Genomic DNA, 23,624 nt, shown 5'->3' on the forward strand with positions numbered 1-23,624 from the left:
AAGGATACTAAAAGAATTGAGTTCTGTCATAGCACTACTATTATATCTGATATTAGAGGAATCAATAGACTCAGGGATTGTACCAAGGGGCTGGCGCATAGCGAACATACCAATATTGAAGAAATGTAGCAAATCTAACCCTAAAAAAATATAGACTATTCAGCCTTACATCCATTGTGGGGAAAATATTAGAAGGAATAATAAGAGATAGCATCCAAAATTTATTCGAACAGGGAAAGGTGATACGTAAGGCTCAGCATGGGTTTGTTAAAAATAGATCATGTCAAACTTTGAATTTAATTTGCTTCCATGAAGAACTCAGTAGATGGGTGGACTTAGGGAAAGCTGTTGATGTTTTACTTCTTGATTTCACTAAAGCTTTTAACACAGTGGCTTATAAAAGGTTGTTAATAAAACTAAGTAACTTAGAGGTAGGAGATAAAATGTGTAATTGGATTAAAACCTGGTAGCACAATCGGGGACAGAGAGTGGTGGTAAATGTCGTACATTCCAGCTGGGGTAAGGTAAGGTCCAAAGTGGAGTCCCACAAGGTTCAATATTGGGACCCACCTTAGTGAGTTAGATTGCAATATTTGCGGATGACATGAAACAGTAAGGAAATTAACTTCGCTAAGGATGTGGATACATTACAAAGCGACTTAATTAAACTAGAAAGGTAATTCATTATGGGAGCAAAAATGAACAAGCTACTTTTAGGCTAAATGGAGATATTATAGGGAATTCTGCAGTGGAGAAAGACTTAGGGGTCATCACAGATTATATATTGGGTAATAGTGCACACTGCTCAAGTGCAGAAGCAAACGGGACACTAGCATGCATTAAATGGGGAATGGATTCAAGGGATGCCAATGTGATACCAATGCCTTGTAGAGAGGCACGGAGACCACACTTGGAATACAGTGTTCAGTTCTGGGCACCGCACCTTAAAAAGGACATAAATGAATTGGAACAGGTACAGAGAAGGGCGACTAAACTAATAAAAGGTCTCAAATCACTAGAATACAAAGATAGGTTATACCAGGCTGAATATGTTTTCACTGGAGAAACGGAGGCTGAGAGGTGATGTGATTACTATGTTCACATACAGGATTGGGAATCATATGGAACTGGGAGATGATTAGTCAGTAACAGGCCTATACTTAGGACACGCGGGCATGTACTGAGGCTGAGAGGTGATATGATTACTATATACATATACAGGACTGGGAATCATATGGAACTGGGAGATGATTGGTCAGTAACAGGCCTATACTTAGGACACGCGGGCATGTACTGAGGCTCGGCGAAAATAAATTCTGTACTGAATTAAGAAGAGGATTCTTCACCATTAGAGCAGTAACATTCTGGAACTCATTGCCGGTGGGGTGATTACAGCAACTACTGTTACTGAATTTAACAACTGGATACATATTTGTCCTCTTAAAGAATCCTATAGATCAGAGGAGGGAAAGAAAGCAACTCTTTTTATTGGGCACTTCTTATACTCATATAACTTAACTGTTATAATATTTTATTCAAATTTGGTTAAAAAGACATAAATAACATATAAGACATACAGTGTGTATTTAGTATACTGAATTATCCCTGTATACGTGTGGCATACTGTAGAATATATCGCCTAAAATAGGTTAATAACCGTGTAGTCAATTGCGAAAGATGAATTACTTTAACTCAATCAGATTTGAGTATCAGTCTACTGAATTTCTGATGCGATCAGTGAGGTTCCTATTATCTGCTGTCTAGTGTTAGGCGACATAGTGCTTCAACATTGTAATCAGTTAGTAAATGTAACCCTTTTGGCTGTGTTACACATCAATAGTTGTATTTAAGCACATCAATTTGATACAGTATAGTATACATATTACCTAAAGTATCAATTCAGTAATAAGCAGTTGTGGAGACCGTTTATGTGAGAGAAGATCTCACACAAGGTTGCTGCTTGCTGTGTGTATGACATCGGATGTAGCACGAGTTTCTTCAATCCACCCTGTATGCCAGGCATGTCCAAACCATGGCCCTCCAGCTGTTGTGAAACTACACACCCCAGCATGCCTTGCTATCATTTTAGCATTCCCTAATAGCAAAACTGTTGCAAGGCATGATGGGACTTGTAGTTTTACAACAGCTGGAGGGCCATAGTTTGGAAATGCCTGCTGTATGTTATACAATAGTTGAGAAATATAGGTGCAGTAAAAGGAAAAAACCTCCACAGAACTAGCCACTAGCACCTACTAATTCCTCTCATGTAATTAATACAGTGGAGGGGGGAATTTGAGTGTTTGATCTCCGTGCCTCAGAATTCTGGCAGGTGCAGGGAGTTACTACTGCAGGTTATTGCCATTTGCCGATGAGTGAACCCGAGATTAAGGATAGTAACCTTAACCCTATAGATTGTAAGCTTACAGCAGGGCCCTCCTACCTCCAAGTCTGTCTGTTGTTACCCAGTTTGTTCTATCACTGTCTACTATTGTAAAGCGCAACAGAATCTGCTGCGCTATATAAGAAACTGTAACGGAATCTGCTGCGCTATATAAGAAACTGTAACGGAATCTGCTGCTCTATATAAGTTTTGCAATAAATTAACATCCATCCATGACCTCTTTATCTCTCACAAATTCAACCTGCTGGCAGTTACAGAATCCTGGCTCACACAATCAGACACGGCCTCGCCTGCAGCACTGTCACATGGTGGTTTCCACTTCACTCACACCTCCAGGCCTGGTAACTGTAAAGGAGGTGGAGTTGGTATATTACTGTCACAAGACTTCACATACTCAGTTCTACCATCTGCTCCTTCACTCACATTTACATCATTTGAAGTTCACTCTATTAGGGTTTTTTCCCCTTTCTCTCTGCGTGTTGCTGCTATCTATCGCCCACCTGGGCTTCCCAAAACTCAATTTCTAGAAGATTTCTCTGCCTGGCTCCCCCATTTCTTATCCTCTGACATCTCCACTGTCATCCTGGGTGACTTCAATATTGCTATTGACAGTCCACCATCTTTGCATGCTTCCAAACTCCTCTCTCTAACCTCCTCTCTCAGCCTCTCCCAGTGGTCTGACTCCTCTACTCATGAGGAAGGCCACTGCCTTGACCTTGTTTTCACCAGGCTGTGCTCAGTCTCTGATTTTACTAACACTCCCTTCCCTCTCTCTGATCACAATCTCATTACCCTCTCACTCTCTTCCATTACCCCAAGCTCACTGACACTGAAATCATGCAAGCCTACTCTAACCCGCAGAAATACTAATGCAATTAATTTTCCACAACTTACCACCTCCCTGCAACAACAGCTCTCACTAATTTCTACATTTACCTCTCCTGACTCTGCTGTTTCCCACCTCTACCAGACTCTTGAAACAGCCCTTGATGACGTGGCTCCAGCTACCCATTACACCCCACGTAGGCTTAGATGCCAACCGTGGCACACCAAAACAACAAGACAATTACGAAATCAGTCACGTAAAGTAGAACGCCAATGGCGCAAATCTCGCAGTACGACTGATTTCCTCGCATATAAAACTAGCTACTACTCCTACAGCAATGCTTTGGACACTGCCAAACAAACAAAAAAAAGCGACTTTTTAACACCTTTAAGTCTCTTCTGTACCCTCCCCCTCCTCCCCCACCGGCTACCATCAGTGCACAAGAACTTGCCACCTACTTTTAGGACAAGATTGATAACATCCGAGATTAAATGGTATGCTCTTCCACAACCTCTAACCCTCTTTCTTTCCCACCTGAACCCTCTGGCACTTTCTCTTCGTTTGAGCCCACAAATGAAAAGGAAGTATCCGCACTCTTCTTATCCTCTTACTCTACTACCTCTCCTCTCGATCCTATACCTGCGCAAGTCATTAAAAATCTATCTCCTGTGATTATTCCAACCTTAACTAAAATCTGCAATCTCTCTCTTACTACTGGTACTTTTCCTTCTCTGCTCAAACATGCAGTGATAACTCCTATTCTAAAAAAAAGAATTCTGACCCTAACTCTCTCTCTAACTATCGTCCTATATCTCAGCTCCCATGCCTCTCCAAGCTACTGGAGAGACTTGTCTACTCTCGCCTCACAAACTTTCTTAACTCTAACACCCTATTAGACCCACTTCAGTCAGGTTTTCGCTCTCAACACTCCACTGAGACAGCACTGACTAAAGTGGTGAATGATCTGGTAACGGCTAAGTCTAAAGGCCATTACTCACTACTTATTCTTCTTGATCTTTCTGCTGCATATGACACCGTCGATCACTCTCTTCTCTTACAAACACTACACTCCCTAGGTCTTAATGATACAGCCCTTTCCTGGTTTACATCTTACCTATCTGATCGCTCTTTTAGTGTTCGCTTCTCTAACTCTACTTCCTCTTCATTACCTCTGTCAGTTGGAGTTCCGCAAGGTTCAGTCTTAGGTCCTCTGCTCTTCTCAATCTATACCTCCTCTCTTGGCAAACTAATCAGCTTTTTCGGATTTCAGTATCACTTGTATGCTGATGATACTCAAATCTATCTATCAACCCCAGAGTTGTCACCAGTGGTTTTGGGTCGAGTTTCTGATTGTCTCTCTGCCATCTCATCTTGGATGTCTTGTCGCCAACTCAAACTCAATATTTCCAAAACGGAATTACTTATATTCCCGCCAACTAAGAACAGGAACAGTTACCATCCTGACAACTCGATAATCTACCCTACCCCACAAGCTCGTTGCTTAGGGGTCATCCTCGACTCTGAACTGTCCTTTCTTCCCCACATTCAATCTGTCTCCAAATCATGTTACATGCATCTAAAAAACATATCCAATATACGACCCTATCTCACACAAGACACTACTAAATCTCTTATCCATGCACTCATTATATCCCGCATTGATTATTGCAATAGTCTCCTAACTGGTCTTCCCAAGAACAGACTCTCACCACTGCAATCAATTTTAAATGCTGCTGCTAGGCTGATCTTCCTTGCAAGACGCTCATCGTCTGCTTATCCGCTCTGCCAGTCCCTCCATTGGTTGCCTGTATATTACCGTATTCAATATAAAACACTTCTACTTGCTTATAAAGCTATTAACCATACTGCACCAGCATATATCTCTGCACTTATCACACAATATCTCCCATCTCGACCACTCCGCTCTGCACAAGATCTGCGTCTCTCTTCTGCACGGATCACTAGCTCCCATTCATTATTACAGGACTTTTATCGGGCTGCTCCCATCCTATGGAATGCCCTTCCACGCACATTAAGACTCTCCACTAGTCTCCAAACTTTCAAGCGTTCCCTGAAAACTCACCTCTTCAGGCAAGCCTATCATATTTATATACCGCACACATAACCCTCCGAGGCACTTATGTATTATATAGCTTCCCTTCTGGACTTGTAACTGCTATGCTATTACTGGTGCCTGTCCTTATGTTTCCCCCCTATATCCCTATAGATTGTAAGCTTGCAGCAGGGCCCTCCTACCTCCAAGTCTGTCTGTCTGTTACCCAGTTTGTCTTATCACTGTCTACTATTGTAAAGCGCAACAGAATCTGCTGCGCTATATAAGAAACTGTAAATGAATCTGCTGCTCTATATAAGACACTGTAACGGAATCTGCTGCTCTATATAAGACACTGTAACGGAGTCCGCTGCGCTATATAAGACGCTGTAACGGAATCTGCTGCGCTATATAAGACACTGTAACGGTGTCTGCTGCGCTATATAAGACACTGTAACGGAATCTGCTGCACTATATAAGACACTGTAACGGAATCTGCTGCGCTATATAATACGCTGTAACGGAATCTGCTGCGCTATATAAGACGCTGTAACGGAATCTGGTGCGCTATGTAAGACGCTGTAACGGAATCTGGTGCGCTATATAAGACGCTGTAACGGAATCTGGTGCGCTATATAAGACGCTGTAACGGAATCTGCTGCGCTATATAAGACACTGTAACGGAAACTGCTGCGCTATATAAGACACTGTAACGGAATCTGCTGCGCTATATAAGACACTGTAACGGAAACTGCTGCGCTATATAAGACACTGTAACGGAATCTGCTGAGCTATATAAGACACTGTAACGGAATCTGCTGCTCTATATAAGACGCTGTAACGGAATCTGCTGCGCTATATAAGACACTGTAACGGAATCTGCTGCGCTATATAAGACACTGTAACGGAGTCTGCTGCGCTATATAAGACACTAACGGAATCTGCTGCGCTATATAAGACACTGTAACGGAATCTGCTGCGCTATATAAGACCCTGTAACGGAATCTGCTGCGCTATATAAGACACTGTAACGGAATCTGCTGCGCTATATAAGACATTGTAACGGAATCTGCTGCTCTATATAAGACCCTGTAACGGATTCTGCTGCGCTATATAAGACGCTGTAACGGAGTCTGCTGCGCTATATAAGACGCTGTAACGGAGTCTGCTGCGCTATATAAGACACTAACGGAATCTGCTGCGCTATATAAGACACTAACGGAATCTGCTGCGCTATATAAGACCCTGTAACGGAATCTGCTGCGCTATATAAGACCCTGTAGCGGAGCCTGCTGCGCTATATAAGACACTGTAACGGAATCTGCTGCGCTATATAAGACCCTGTAACGGAATCTGCTGCGCTATATATAAGACGCTGTAACGGAATCTGCTGCGCTATATATAAGACGCTGTAACGGAATCTGCTGCGCTATATATAAGACGCTGTAACGGAATCTGCTGCGCTATATAAGACACTGTAACGGAGTCTGCTGCGCTATATAAGACACTGTAACGGAATCTGCTGCGCTATATAAGACCCTGTAACGGATTCTGCTGCGCTATATAAGACGCTGTAACGGAGTCTGCTGCGCTATATAAGACACTAACGGAATCTGCTGCGCTATATAAGACGCTGTAACGGAATCTGCTGCGCTATATAAGACGCTGTAACGGAATCTGCTGCGCTATATAAGACACTGTAACGGAATCTGCTGCGCTATATAAGACACTGTAACGGAATATGCTGCGCTATATAAGACCCTGTAACGGAATCTGCTGCGCTATATAAGACGCTGTAACGGAATCTGCTGCGCTATATAAGACCCTGTAATGGAATCTGCTGCGCTATATATAAGACGCTGTAACGGAATCTGCTGCGCTATATATAAGACGCTGTAACGGAATCTGCTGCGCTATATAAGACGCTGTAACGGAATCTGCTGCGCTATATAAGACGCTTAGCGAGCCACCGTGCCCGCAAGGGGCTTTTTGCGCTCGCCATGCTGTCTAAGTACGGGCAGTCAGGATTCCGACGTTGGGCTAATGACTGTCGGAGCCCCATACCACACCCATATGAACCTATAATGGAATCTGGGGCGATATATAAGAAACTGTGGTACTTGTGTATTATCACGGCGCCCATCGCATCGCATACCACTAAATAGGGTATGCAATGCTATGCGATGCAATTTCCTCGTGAAAAAGCCCGAATGTACAATTAAATATCGCATGCCAGCAAATGATATGCGATGGCATGCAGTTTTTAATTGTACAAGCACCCTGATGGGTGCATACAATGTTAAATGCCCCCAGAATGTTAAATGCCCCCCCATTGTCAACGCGACCCCCACTATCAACACCAACCCGAAGCATGGCGAGCCCGGCGGTACACGTCCTCCGACCTTTTCATACCCCCACTATCCACGTCGGCGTGTAGCTGATTGCAGATAGTGTGGCGAGCGGACGCGGAAGACATGTAAAGTAATCCGCGTGCGCTCGCCACGCTTCGGGCTCGGTGGCTCGCTGCGCTCACCACACTGTCTAAGAGCAACTCCACGCGGACGTGGATAGTGGGATATGAAAAGGAGGACGCGTACCGCCGCCACGCGTGGGGGTGGCCTTGACAATGGAGGTGCATTTAACATTGTAAGCACCCATCAGGGTGCTTGTACAATTAAAAATCGCATTGCATCGCATGCCGCTATATTGCATGAGATGCGCTGCAGTATGATCAACATCGTGGGCACCGTGATAATACACAAGTACTGAAACTGAAAATAAATAAATATAAGAGTATTCGTTGACACACATGATGTTCGGACTGGACCACAAACCATCTAAGATAGAATTACCTCGTCTAATAACTAGCAGTTATAAAAATGCTCAATAGTTGTTGTAGATTGATTACTTTGTATGCAGGTTATACGCATCTGGCAAGTTGGCAGTAAAATAATATAACTGTAATGATATGCTTTATACTTGTATTATATCTGAAGTCTCTCTCTATAGAAGATAACGATATAAGTAGTATAATGATTTCTTGTTACTTTACCACCTCTTTACGCATCATATTGGAAAGGCACTGCCTAGGAGCTGATATTGTCCTCGTCCTTGTATAGTTATACCTGCAGCATTGCCCGGCAGTGGGGTTGCCATATGCGTAGTATTAAAATCCTCTTCTCTTTAAATTCTGGGTTCTTGAATTATTATTTTGTCTGTGCCGAGTAACATTCCCCCTTTGAATCCTATAGATACTCAAGTCAGTAGTTAAGTCAAATAGATTGAACTCGATGGACTAATGTCTTCTTTCAACCTTAATTACTATGTTACTATATATATTACCTGGCTGTCCCCACACACCATCACCATACACCCCTGCCATTCCCCGGTATTGGTACATGTACACTACCTGGCTTTCCCCACACACCATCACCATACATCCCTGCCATTCCCCGGCACTGGTACATGTACACTACCTGGCTGTCACCCCCACACCATCACCATACATCCCTGCCATTCCCCGGTACCGGTACATGTACACTACCTGGCTGTCACCCCCACACCATCACCATACACTCCTGCCATTCCCCGGTACCGGTACATGTACACTACCTGGCTGTCACCACACACCATCACCATACACCCCTGCCATTCCCCGGTATTGGTACATGTACACTACCTGGCTTTCCTCACACACCATCACCATACATCCCTGCCATTCCCCGGTACATGTACACTACCTGGCTGTCACCCCCACACCATCACCATACACTCCTGCCATTCCCCGGTACCGGTACATGTACACTACCTGGCTGTCACCACACACCATCACCATACACCCCTGCCATTCCCCGGTATTGGTACATGTACACTACCTGGCTTTCCTCACACACCATCACCATACATCCCTGCCATTCCCCGGCACCGGTACATATACACTACCTGGCTGTCACCCCCACACCATCACCATACACCCCAGCCATTCCCCGATACCTTTATATGTACACTACCTGGCTGTCACCACACACCATCACCATACACCCCTGCCATTCCCCAGCACCGGTACATGTACACTACCTGGCTGTCACCCCCACACCATCACCATACATCCCTGCCATTCCCCAGCACCGTTATATGTACACTACCTGGCTGTCACCCCCACACCATCACCATACACTCCTGCCATTCCCCAGCACCGGTACATGTACACTACCTGGCTGTCCCCACACACCATCACCATACATCCCTGCCATTCCCCGGCACCGGTACATATACACTACCTGGCTGTCCCCACACACCATCACCATACACCCCTGCCATTCCCCGGTACCGGTACATGTACACTACCTGGCTGTCACCCCCACACCATCACCATACATCCCTGCCATTCCCCGGCACCGGTACATATACACTACCTGGCTGTCCCCACACACCATCACCATACACCCCTGCCATTCCCCAGCACCGGTACATGTATACTACCTGGCTGTGCCCACACACCATCACCATACACCCCTGCCATTCCCCGACACCGGTACATGTACACTACCTGGCTGTCACCCCCACACCATCACCATACACCCCTGCCATTCCCCGGCACCGGTACATGTACACTACCTGGCTGTGCCCACACAACATCACCATACACCCCTGCCATTCCCTAGCACCGGTACATATACACTACCTGGCTGTCACCCCCACACCATCACCATAAACCCCTGCCATTCCCCGGTACCGGTACATGTACACTACCTGGCTATCACCCCCACACCATCACCATACACCCCTGCCATTCCCCGACACCGGTATATGTACACTACCTGGCTGTCACCACACACCATCACCATACACCCCTGCCATTCCCCAGCACCGGTACATATACACTACCTGGCTGTCACCACACACCATCACCATACACCCCTGCCATTCCCTAGCACCGGTACATGTACACTACCTGGCTGTCACCCCCACACCATCACCATACACCCCTGCCATTCCCCGGTACATGTACACTACCTGGCTGTCACCCCCACACCATCACCATACATCCCTGCCATTCCCCAGCACCGTTATATGTACACTACCTGGCTGTCACCTCCACACCATCACCATACACCCCTGCCATTCCCCGGTACATGTACACTACCTGGCTGTCACCCCCACACCATCACCATACATCCCTGCCATTCCCCAGCACCGGTACATGTACATTACCTGGCTGTCACCTCCACACCATCACCATAAACCCCTGCCATTCCCCAGCACCGGTACATGTACACTACTTGGCTGTCACCCCCACACCATCACCATACATCCCTAGCACCGGTACATGTACACTACCTGGCTGTGCCCACACACCATCACCATACATCCCTGCCATTCCCCGGCACCGGTACATGTACACTACCTGGCTGTCACCCCCACACCATCACCATACATCCCTGCCATTCCCCGGCACCGGTACATGTATACTACCTGGCTGTCACCCCACACCATCACCATACATCCCTGCCATTCCCCGGCACCGGTACATATACACTACCTGGCTGTCACCCCCACACCATCACCATACATCCCTGCCATTCCCCGGTATTGGTATATGTACACTACCTGGCTGTCCCCACACACCATCACCATACATCCCTGCCATTCCCCGGTACCGGTACATGTACACTACCTGGCTGTCCCCACACACCATCACCATACATCCCTGCCATTCCCCGGCACCGGTACATGTACACTACCTGGCTGTCACCCCCACACCATCACCATACATCCCTGCCATTCCCCGGTACCGGTACATGTACACTACCTGGCTGTCCCCACACACCATTACCATACATCCCTGCCATTCCCCGGCACCGGTACATGTGCACTACCTGGCTGTCACCCACACACCATCACCATACACCCCCGCCATTCCCCAGCACCAGTACATGTGCACTACCTGGCTGTCACCCACACACCATCACCATACATCCCTGCCATTCCCCGGCACCGGTAAATGTATACTACCTGGCTGTCACCACACACCATCACCATACATCCCTGCCATTCCCCGGTACCGGTACATGTACACTGCCTGGCTGTCACCCCCACACCATCACCATACATCCCTGCCATTCCCCGGTATCGGTACACGTACACTACCTGGCTGTCACCCCCACACCATCTCCATACATCCCTGCCATTCCCCAGCACCGGTACATATACACTACCTGGCTGTCACCCCCACACCATCACCATACACCCCTGCCATTCCCCGGCACCGGTACATGTACACTACCTGGCTGTGCCCACACAACATCACCATACACCCCTGCCATTCCCTAGCACCGGTACATATACACTACCTGGCTGTCACCCCCACACCATCACCATAAACCCCTGCCATTCCCCGGTACCGGTACATGTACACTACCTGGCTATCACCCCCACACCATCACCATACACCCCTGCCATTCCCCGACACCGGTATATGTACACTACCTGGCTGTCACCACACACCATCACCATACACCCCTGCCATTCCCCAGCACCGGTACATATACACTACCTGGCTGTCACCACACACCATCACCATACACCCCTGCCATTCCCTAGCACCGGTACATGTACACTACCTGGCTGTCACCCCCACACCATCACCATACACCCCTGCCATTCCCCGGTACATGTACACTACCTGGCTGTCACCCCCACACCATCACCATACATCCCTGCCATTCCCCAGCACCGTTATATGTACACTACCTGGCTGTCACCTCCACACCATCACCATACACCCCTGCCATTCCCCGGTACATGTACACTACCTGGCTGTCACCCCCACACCATCACCATACATCACTGCCATTCCCCGGCACCGGTACATGTACACTACCTGGCTGTCACCCCCACACCATCAGCATACACCCCTGCCATTCCCCGGCACCGGTACATGTATACTACATGGCTGTCACCCCCACACCATCACCATACATCCCTGCCATTCCCCAGCACCGGTACATGTACACTACCTGGCTGTGCCCACACAACATCACCATACACCCCTGCCATTCCCTAGCACCGGTACATATACACTACCTGGCTGTCACCCCCACACCATCACCATAAACCCCTGCCATTCCCCGGTACCGGTACATGTACACTACCTGGCTATCACCCCCACACCATCACCATACATCCCTGCCATTCCCCGATACCGGTATATGTACACTACCTGGCTGTCACCACACACCATCACCATACACCCCTGCCATTCCCCAGCACCGGTACATATACACTACCTGGCTGTCACCACACACCATCACCATACACCCCTGCCATTCCCTAGCACCGGTACATGTACACTACCTGGCTGTCACCCCCACACCATCACCATACACCCCTGCCATTCCCCGGTACATGTACACTACCTGGCTGTCACCCCCACACCATCACCATACATCCCTGCCATTCCCCAGCACCGTTATATGTACACTACCTGGCTGTCACCTCCACACCATCACCATACACCCCTGCCATTCCCCGGTACATGTACACTACCTGGCTGTCACCCCCACACCATCACCATACATCACTGCCATTCCCCGGCACCGGTACATGTACACTACCTGGCTGTCACCCCCACACCATCAGCATACACCCCTGCCATTCCCCGGCACCGGTACATGTATACTACATGGCTGTCACCCCCACACCATCACCATACATCCCTGCCATTCCCCAGCACCGGTACATGTACATTACCTGGCTGTCACCTCCACACCATCACCATAAACCCCTGCCATTCCCCAGCACCGGTACATGTACACTACTTGGCTGTCACCCCCACACCATCACCATACATCCCTAGCACCGGTACATGTACACTACCTGGCTGTGCCCACACACCATCACCATACATCCCTGCCATTCCCCGGCACCGGTACATGTACACTACCTGGCTGTCACCCCCACACCATCACCATACATCTCTGCCATTCCCCGGCACCGGTACATGTATACTACCTGGCTGTCACCCCACACCATCACCATACATCCCTGCCATTCCCCGGCACCGGTACATATACACTACCTGGCTGTCACCCCCACACCATCACCATACATCCCTGCCATTCCCCGGTATTGGTATATGTACACTACCTGGCTGTCCCCACACACCATCACCATACATCCCTGCCATTCCCCGGTACCGGTACATGTACACTACCTGGCTGTCCCCACACACCATCACCATACATCCCTGCCATTCCCCGGCACCGGTACATGTACACTACCTGGCTGTCACCCCCACACCATCACCATACATCCCTGCCATTCCCCGGTACCGGTACATGTACACTACCTGGCTGTCCCCACACACCATTACCATACATCCCTGCCATTCCCCGGCACCGGTACATGTGCACTACCTGGCTGTCACCCACACACCATCACCATACACCCCCGCCATTCCCCAGCACCAGTACATGTGCACTACCTGGCTGTCACCCACACACCATCACCATACATCCCTGCCATTCCCCGGCACCGGTAAATGTATACTACCTGGCTGTCACCACACACCATCACCATACATCCCTGCCATTCCCCGGTACCGGTACATGTACACTGCCTGGCTGTCACCCCCACACCATCACCATACATCCCTGCCATTCCCCGGTATCGGTACACGTACACTACCTGGCTGTCACCCCCACACCATCTCCATACATCCCTGCCATTCCCCAGCACCGGTACATATACACTACCTGGCTGTCACCCCCACACCATCACCATACACCCCTGCCATTCCCCGGCACCGGTACATGTACACTACCTGGCTGTGCCCACACAACATCACCATACACCCCTGCCATTCCCTAGCACCGGTACATATACACTACCTGGCTGTCACCCCCACACCATCACCATAAACCCCTGCCATTCCCCGGTACCGGTACATGTACACTACCTGGCTATCACCCCCACACCATCACCATACACCCCTGCCATTCCCCGACACCGGTATATGTACACTACCTGGCTGTCACCACACACCATCACCATACACCCCTGCCATTCCCCAGCACCGGTACATATACACTACCTGGCTGTCACCACACACCATCACCATACACCCCTGCCATTCCCTAGCACCGGTACATGTACACTACCTGGCTGTCACCCCCACACCATCACCATACACCCCTGCCATTCCCCGGTACATGTACACTACCTGGCTGTCACCCCCACACCATCACCATACATCCCTGCCATTCCCCAGCACCGTTATATGTACACTACCTGGCTGTCACCTCCACACCATCACCATACACCCCTGCCATTCCCCGGTACATGTACACTACCTGGCTGTCACCCCCACACCATCACCATACATCACTGCCATTCCCCGGCACCGGTACATGTACACTACCTGGCTGTCACCCCCACACCATCAGCATACACCCCTGCCATTCCCCGGCACCGGTACATGTATACTACATGGCTGTCACCCCCACACCATCACCATACATCCCTGCCATTCCCCAGCACCGGTACATGTACACTACCTGGCTGTGCCCACACAACATCACCATACACCCCTGCCATTCCCTAGCACCGGTACATATACACTACCTGGCTGTCACCCCCACACCATCACCATAAACCCCTGCCATTCCCCGGTACCGGTACATGTACACTACCTGGCTATCACCCCCACACCATCACCATACATCCCTGCCATTCCCCGATACCGGTATATGTACACTACCTGGCTGTCACCACACACCATCACCATACACCCCTGCCATTCCCCAGCACCGGTACATATACACTACCTGGCTGTCACCACACACCATCACCATACACCCCTGCCATTCCCTAGCACCGGTACATGTACACTACCTGGCTGTCACCCCCACACCATCACCATACACCCCTGCCATTCCCCGGTACATGTACACTACCTGGCTGTCACCCCCACACCATCACCATACATCCCTGCCATTCCCCAGCACCGTTATATGTACACTACCTGGCTGTCACCTCCACACCATCACCATACACCCCTGCCATTCCCCGGTACATGTACACTACCTGGCTGTCACCCCCACACCATCACCATACATCACTGCCATTCCCCGGCACCGGTACATGTACACTACCTGGCTGTCACCCCCACACCATCAGCATACACCCCTGCCATTCCCCGGCACCGGTACATGTATACTACATGGCTGTCACCCCCACACCATCACCATACATCCCTGCCATTCCCCAGCACCGGTACAGGTACATTACCTGGCTGTCACCTCCACACCATCACCATAAACCCCTGCCATTCCCCAGCACCGGTACATGTACACTACTTGGCTGTCACCCCCACACCATCACCATACATCCCTAGCACCGGTACATGTACACTACCTGGCTGTGCCCACACACCATCACCATACATCCCTGCCATTCCCCGGCACCGGTACATGTACACTACCTGGCTGTCACCCCCACACCATCACCATACATCCCTGCCATTCCCCGGCACCGGTACATGTATACTACCTGGCTGTCACCCCACACCATCACCATACATCCCTGCCATTCCCCGGCACCGGTACATATACACTACCTGGCTGTCACCCCCACACCATCACCATACATCCCTGCCATTCCCCGGTATTGGTATATGTACACTACCTGGCTGTCCCCACACACCATCACCATACATCCCTGCCATTCCCCGGTACCGGTACATGTACACTACCTGGCTGTCCCCACACACCATCACCATACATCCCTGCCATTCCCCGGCACCGGTACATGTACACTACCTGGCTGTCACCCCCACACCATCACCATACATCCCTGCCATTCCCCGGTACCGGTACATGTACACTACCTGGCTGTCCCCACACACCATTACCATACATCCCTGCCATTCCCCGGCACCGGTACATGTGCACTACCTGGCTGTCACCCACACACCATCACCATACACCCCCGCCATTCCCCAGCACCAGTACATGTGCACTACCTGGCTGTCACCCACACACCATCACCATACATCCCTGCCATTCCCCGGCACCGGTAAATGTATACTACCTGGCTGTCACCACACACCATCACCATACATCCCTGCCATTCCCCGGTACCGGTACATGTACACTGCCTGGCTGTCACCCCCACACCATCACCATACATCCCTGCCATTCCCCGGTATCGGTACACGTACACTACCTGGCTGTCACCCCCACACCATCTCCATACATCCCTGCCGTTCCCCAGCACCGGTACATGTATACTACCTTGCTGTCACCCCCACACCATCACCATACACCCCTGCCATTCCCCGGTACATGTACACTACCTGGCTGTCACTCCACACCATCACCATACATCACTGCCATTCCCCGGCACCGGTACATGCACACTACCTGGCTGTCACCCCCACACCATCACCATACATCCCTGCCATTCCACGGCACCGGTACATGTACACTACCTGGCTGTCACCCCCACACCATCACCATACACCCCTGCCATTCCCCAGCACCGTTATATGTACACTACCTGGCTGTCACCTCCACACCATCACCATACACCCCTGCCATTCCCCAGCACCGGTACATGTACACTACCTGGCTGTCACCACACACTATCACCATACATCCCTGCCAATCCTTAGCACCGGTACATGAACACTACATGGCTGTCACCCCCACACCATCAGCATACACCCCTGCCATTCCCCGGCACCGGTACATGTATACTACATGGCTGTCACCCCCACACCATCACCATACATCCCTGCCATTCCCCAGCACCGGTACATGTACACTACCTGGCTGTCACCACACACCATCACCATACACCCCTGCCATTCCCCAGCACCGGTACATGTATACTACATGGCTGTCACCCCCACACCATCACCATACATCCCTGCCATTCACCGGTACATGTACACTACCTGGCTGTCCCCACACACCATCACCATACACCCCTGCCATTCCCCGGCACCGGTACATGTATATTACATGGCTGTCACCCCACACCATCCCAATATCACCCATGCCATGCCACCCTCTCCGGCATGGTCTTGGTCGCCGGCGCCTGTCTCTAATGTCTAATTATCGTGCCTCTTTCTCTTCCCTCAGTTCTCCCACCTGATCTGCAGTATCTTCCAGAGGACAAGCAGAGGGAGACAGACCCCGATATAAGAAAGATGCTGATAGAGTGCCTACAACTGGTGAGACCACACTCTCCGCTTTAATCAGAACTTCTATTGAGTTATTTCTGTATTACTTCTTCCTACTTCATGGCAGCCTTAATGTGGGTTTGAACCCCTCCTCCTCATTATAGACAGGCGGGTTTTTACCCTAGGATCCTCCCACTCCACATATATAAGCACACTCCACCCTTAGTCTTTTTCCTGTCTCCTCCAATGTAGCAGGTAGTCAGGTTACAGTAGGTTATTTTGTGTGCTTTTTCTGCTCACGGTGAGCTGTGTGCTGCTGTGATTGGGCAGCGGGTCTGGGGTGGTGGCGCCAATACTCTGATGTGTAGTCCTGGCTGGTAGCGTGGACTTGTGGAGTTGTCTGGCATCCCTGAGCAATTTCAGCCTGAGCATTGTCATTGTGGTGTTGCTGGGGTCCGCACATTGCGTGCTGTAGCCGGGAGGCCAGCCGCAACTACTTCTGGGACCGCTATGGCGCTGCGTTCCACGGGGATTATTTCCACTGACGCACTTCCGGTACGGTGGCGGCAGGGCAATTGTGTGTATTTAAAGCTGAATTCATATGCATGCTGCTGGATCGCATGCACGTCAGAATGGAAGATTCCTCTGCCAGTAAGACTTATTTACCTCTGCCCAGGTAGGTCCTCTGAGGACTGGCTTTTGTTTTATTATTTTATGATTATTATTTGTTTGCAGTTAGTTAGTGTCCCTCTCTGTTTGTTTTATTTTCAGTGTGCCTCCTGGCCCTTAGAACAAAATCTGCAAAAAGAAGCATTGCTCTAAAATGTGTCCCTATTGTGATCAGGTTTTTGTTGCTGTTGAGGAAGAGAATGTTTGTCCAGAGTGTCCTAGAGATGTGACTCTTGGTGCTCATGCAGCTATACAGCTATCAGACTGGATGGATTGAATGAAGAAGACTTTCCTTTCTAAAGAGGAGTTTCTTAATAGCAGCAAAAGATCTAGGTCTCAAACAAGCCTTGAGACATTTCCCCCTGTGTTTATGTCTGAGGATGAAGGGTCTCTGTCTGAGGTGGAGTCAGGTGAACTAGAGTTCATTCTAGCACCCGCCATCTTTGAAAACCCATGCAGTTCCTGTTCCCTGCCTGGGGTGTCGCTGTCTGCTGTGGTGTTTCTAGCACATGCCTGGTTTGCATATCAGTGCTGATATACAGACCACACTGTGCTAGAAGCACCACAGCAGACAGCGACACCCCAGGCAGGGAAGGGGAATTGCATGGGTTTTCAAAAACAGCGGGTGCTAGAATGAACTCTAGGTGAACTCATTGAAGAAGACTGATTGAAGAATGATTGTTTAATTTATACTTGGTGGAAATAGTCTTAAAAAAAATGATATAAAACACTTAATTATAAGGAGGCTGCTAAAGATGAGAAGGATACCTTGTTTGAAGACATGTTGAGAAAGGGCAGTTGTTTTCCTATACACAAAGTTGTTAAGGATGTATTATAAAAATAATTATTTAATATTTTATTATACAGTTTCTTATATAGTGCAGCATATTCTGTTGCGCTTTACAATTGGTAACCGTGATTAAACAAACAGGGAAGATACAAACAGACATGGAGGTAGGAGGGCCCGGCCCGCAAGCTTACAATCTTTAAAAAGAATGGCTTAATGCTGATAAACGTGTGGGCTGTTTCAAGAGGGTTGATTAAATCTACCCCATTCAGGATGAGGTGTTCCTTAAATAGTGCACCATCACCAAGATCGATGCGGCGGTAGCCAAGAACACGACTAGGACAACCATACCTATGGAGGATGGGGCGCCCTTGAAAGATGCAATGGATAAAAAGAATGGAGAGACATATTTCCAGCTCAGTAGCAATAAAGTCAGCAGTGGCCGTTGCCTCAGTCTCCAGGGCTCTCAGATTGTGGTGTGTGTCCCTTCAAGAGGATGTTCGTGAAAAGGCCTCGAGATCAGATTACTAAGAATCTGGGTTCTATTAAATTGGTCGTTGATTATATATGTGAGGCCTCTCTAGATACAGTATACTGGACTTTTCTGCTAAATCCATGACATTTGGTATTCTAGCCAGGAGGACTTTGTGGTTGAAGGCGCAGCTGACATGTATTCTAAAAATAGGCTGGTTACTCGGCCATTTGAAGAATCCTTTTTATTTGGAGGGAAATTGGATGCCTAAAAACAAAAGATGTATTTTGGGAAGTCAGTCAGGATTCCTCAAGATAAATGTGGAAAATTCCCTGAGTTCTCATCTAGGCAGTATTTTAGGAAAGTCAGAAGCTATAGACCTGGTCGCCAGTTCAGGGATTGATATTCTGCGGGATCAAGGTCATTTTTTTTTGCCAATCCAGTAGAAGAGGATCTCGGAGGCAGTGACGGTGTTCCTTCCCAGTTTACTGTTCCTGTTGCGGGAAGACTTCTGAAGTTTGCAAGAAGTTGATCTAGCACCATTCAGGACAAATGGGTATTGGAAGTTGTTACCCTGGACTATCAATTGGAGTTTGTAATCAAACCAACCGCAAACCGATTTTTAGTTTGAAGAATTCCTGCTCTTCCAGAGGAAGGCTTCGCTCTAGATCAGAGCATAAGGGAGTCGGTCAATTCCAAGGCAGTAGAGAAAGTTCCAAAGTTGGAAAAATGCACCAGACTTTACTCCTGTCTTTTCATTGTAACCAAGGCATCCGGGGAGTTTCAAACTATTTTAGATCTAAGGGATCTAAACAGGAAGATGTGCAGAAGAAATTCCATATGGACACTATGAAGTCCATTCTTCTGGGGATAAGAAGAGGGGATTTTCTAGTCTCAGTAGACCTCAAGGATGCATATTTCCATATTCCTATAAGGTTTGCAGACAGGAAATATCTCAGGTTTTGCATGAAAGGAATGCACTACCAGTTTACCTGTCTCCCTTTCGGTATACCAAAGCTCTGGTAACACTCTTGGCTTATCTCAGGAGAAGAGGTATAGCAGTCTAGATTTACTTATCACAGGAAGTTCACAGTACAGTTGAGGGTGGCGTCAAGTTTTCTAGGGATGGGTGCCTTCAGCTATAGGAGTAGTGCCTTGGGCGAGATGGAGGATACATCCATTCCATTTGGCAATGATAAAGTATTCCTTAAAACCAGTGTCTTACTGTGTGATAAAGGAGTCCCTGAGTTGGTGGGCCAGCAGGCACTTACCTGTGAGAGCTACATCTCTAGAAAATCCCCAATTTCTGAGATTGTCAACAGATGCAAGTTCTCTCAGTTGGGGCGCTCATCTAGAAGGAAAGTCCTGTTAAGGAACTTGGTCACCCTTAGAGATGAGGATGTCCTCCAATCAGAAAGCGTTAAGAACAGTATGGTTAACAATCTGTAATTTCCGCATAGAGATCTCAAACTCTCATCTGAGGGTATTCTCGGACAACATGGCCACAAGGAGGTAAAAGGAGTTTGGCCCTCTTAAAGGAAGTGGAAAATATAATGTGCTTGGGCAGAAGGACATCTGAAATCCCTGTTGGCTTTCTACGTACCAGGCCGAGACAACATTGTGACGGATTTTCTAAGCAGAAATCAGATTTTCCAGGTGAATGGGAATTGGAGGAGTCCCTTTTTCATCTGGTAGTCAAGAAGTTCAGGACACCAGAAATAGACCTTATGGCGTCATTCGGCAACAGAAAGCTTCCTCGATTTTTCTCAAAACACATTATGCAAGGGTCCTCAGGGATAGATGCTTTGTCGCAAAGTTGGGACTTCACTCTATCGTACATATTTCCCCCATTTGCTCTAATTCCCAGGGTTCTCTGGGAGATCAGGGAAGAACAAGCCCAGGTTATGATTCTTCTTCCGTTCTTGCCAAGAAGACCTTGGTTTCCTCTGGTGTTGAAAATGTTGGTGGAAGAGCCTCTGAGGTTGCCAGTTCATCCAAACATGTTAAGTCAGGGTCCGCTTCTATACCCAGAATCTCACAAACTACATTTAACGGCTTGGAAATTGAGAGGCGACTGTTGAAAGACAAGGGGCTGTCAACAGAAGTAGTGGAGGTTCTGCTTTTCCTAGTGGGCCAGAGATAAATGTGATGCTCCTAATGCAAATATTCCACATGTTCTACAATTTCTATGTGATATATTCGCAAAAGGTTTGGCTGTTGCCACTCCTAAAGTACACATTTTAGCTTTGAGTGTGTTTTTGCATAGGAAGTTGTCAGATAATGAGCTCATAAAGGAATTCTGTCAAGCTATCAAAAGGATTAGGCCTAGAATAAAGTCTTTCGTTCGCCAGTGGGATCTTAACTTGGTGTTAAATGTCCTAATGTCACCACCTTTTGAACCCTTAGACAGGGTTAAGTTAAAGTTTCTGACTTGGAAAATAGTTTTTCTGGTTGCAATTACTTCAGCTCGACGAATTGAGTGAACTCCAGGTGTTATGGGCGCAAGAACTTTTATTTGGAGATTTTCTCGGACAAAATAGTTCTCAGAACTAATCCTCAGTTTCTGCCTAAGGTCATTTCCTCTTTCCATATCAACCAAGAAATCGTTCTGCCATCTTTCTATCCAGAACCAAAAGATAAAGGAGAAGAAAGGTTACATACTGTGGATGTTGTCAGAGCCGTTTCAGTTTATGTAAATACAGTTAAAAGTTACAGAAGAGACAAATCAATAATTGTTATTCCGATCGGAGCCAAGAAGGGATTTTCCCCATCGAAGCAGACCATCTCCAAATGGGTTAAGGAGATGATCATATTTGCGTATAAGAAAGTTTGGCGTGAAGCTCCTAGAGTTATAAAGGCGAGCAATGGCTGTGTCCTGGGCAAAAGAGGCAAAGGTTTCAGTCAAAGACATTTGTTTGGCAGCAACATGGTCATCTGTGCATGTCAATAGAAAACATTTTGGAGAGCGTGCTCTCAGCCAAGTAATGGCTTGAGATATGATACTCACCCTTATTCTGCTTTGATATATCCCAATTTTATGCCTGCCATGAATTAGGAAGAAATAAATAGCGGATTATACTCAAGATCATTCCTTTTCTTTGGAATACTTCATGGCAGCCTGTGATTTTCTCCCCGTTTGTGTTTTTTCCCTAGGATCGAGGGAGGAGATATTCAAAGACTGAGGGTACAAGGGTGAAGTTGTGCTTATAAATGTGGAAAGGGCGGATCCTAGGGTAAAAAACCTGCTTGTCTATAATGAGGAGGAGGAGGGGTTCAAACCCAATGTTAAGGCTGCCATGAAGCATTCAGAAGAAAAGGAATTATCGTGAGTATAATCCGTTATTTTCTCTCCACCTCTGTGCTGACCGCATGTTCCATATAGCCGGACACATTCTACCATCAGAAAATTCATTTTTTTGTGCAGTCTCCAAAAAGTTTAACGTTCTAGGAAATTCCATTCGTCATTTTGCTCCTGGATAAGGGGGATTCACATCAACTGGAATCAGACGCTCATTTGTGTTCACTATTAATTAAGTATATTAACACATTTAAACAACATAATTTTGCTCAGAGATTGATACATATACATACATAGAATATTTGTGTACCAGGTGCCAACGCCTTGATGTATAATAAGTGTCAGTCCAATGAAGTTTAATAACAGGGGCTCTGTAACGTGGTACCTGGAGAATGTGTGATCTTTGCTTGTCCTATATGGATGTGACTTCTGTCTGGTATACCGTATTCTGCCACCTTCTGGTGGTACCCTGACACTGCATTCTGTAGTAATAATAATAGGCCTGGTTGGTTCTTACTAAAGTCTGATACCTTGGTAACATGCACACAGTCACTTTGTGTTTCGTTCTGTTTGTAGGGTATACATAAATCTGTGTGTGTGTGTGTGTGTGTATATGTATATGTATATATACAACAAAATTTTAGATAACCGCACACTTTTGGTTTGTTCAAGGTTTTGTAGGTGCTGGAGCATACACAATGATATATTCCACAGAATCTAACCCAGTCACGGTATAGGACACAAGAACCAGCACACCACCATTTAGAATGCAAAAAAACTTTTTAGTTCATCTTCAGAGCCTTAAAGCAGCATGACAACTTTACAAAGCATAGGGTACTTATCGAAATCCTAGAGGGGCTGGATGATGACAACAGCTTAACCCTCGTGGCCCTTATCGCCCGACAGCTGTTTCGGAGGTCCTCCTCCTTCC

General features: G+C 47.8%; 1 protein-coding gene across 3 annotated transcripts in view; it reads left to right on the plus strand.

The window, feature by feature from the left end:
- The window catches only part of HGH1 (HGH1 cochaperone), a 149,618-nt gene that overhangs the window by 42,915 nt on the left and 83,079 nt on the right, over positions 1 to 23,624 (plus strand). For 2 of the 3 annotated variants that reach the window (XM_083145062.1, XM_083145063.1), the window contains exon 5: positions 17,427 to 17,518. In XM_083145062.1, the coding sequence (XP_083001188.1) occupies positions 17,427 to 17,518 (92 nt within the window). Of the gene's footprint in view, positions 1 to 17,426; positions 17,519 to 22,548; positions 22,721 to 23,624 lie in introns of all 3 variants that reach the window. The other variant, XR_014444043.1, reaches the window with a different exon arrangement.

This window comes from Crinia signifera, chromosome 5, assembly GCF_055691185.1.
Source record: "Crinia signifera chromosome 5, ASM5569118v1, whole genome shotgun sequence".
In the NCBI taxonomy this organism is placed as follows: Eukaryota; Metazoa; Chordata; class Amphibia; order Anura; family Myobatrachidae; genus Crinia; species Crinia signifera.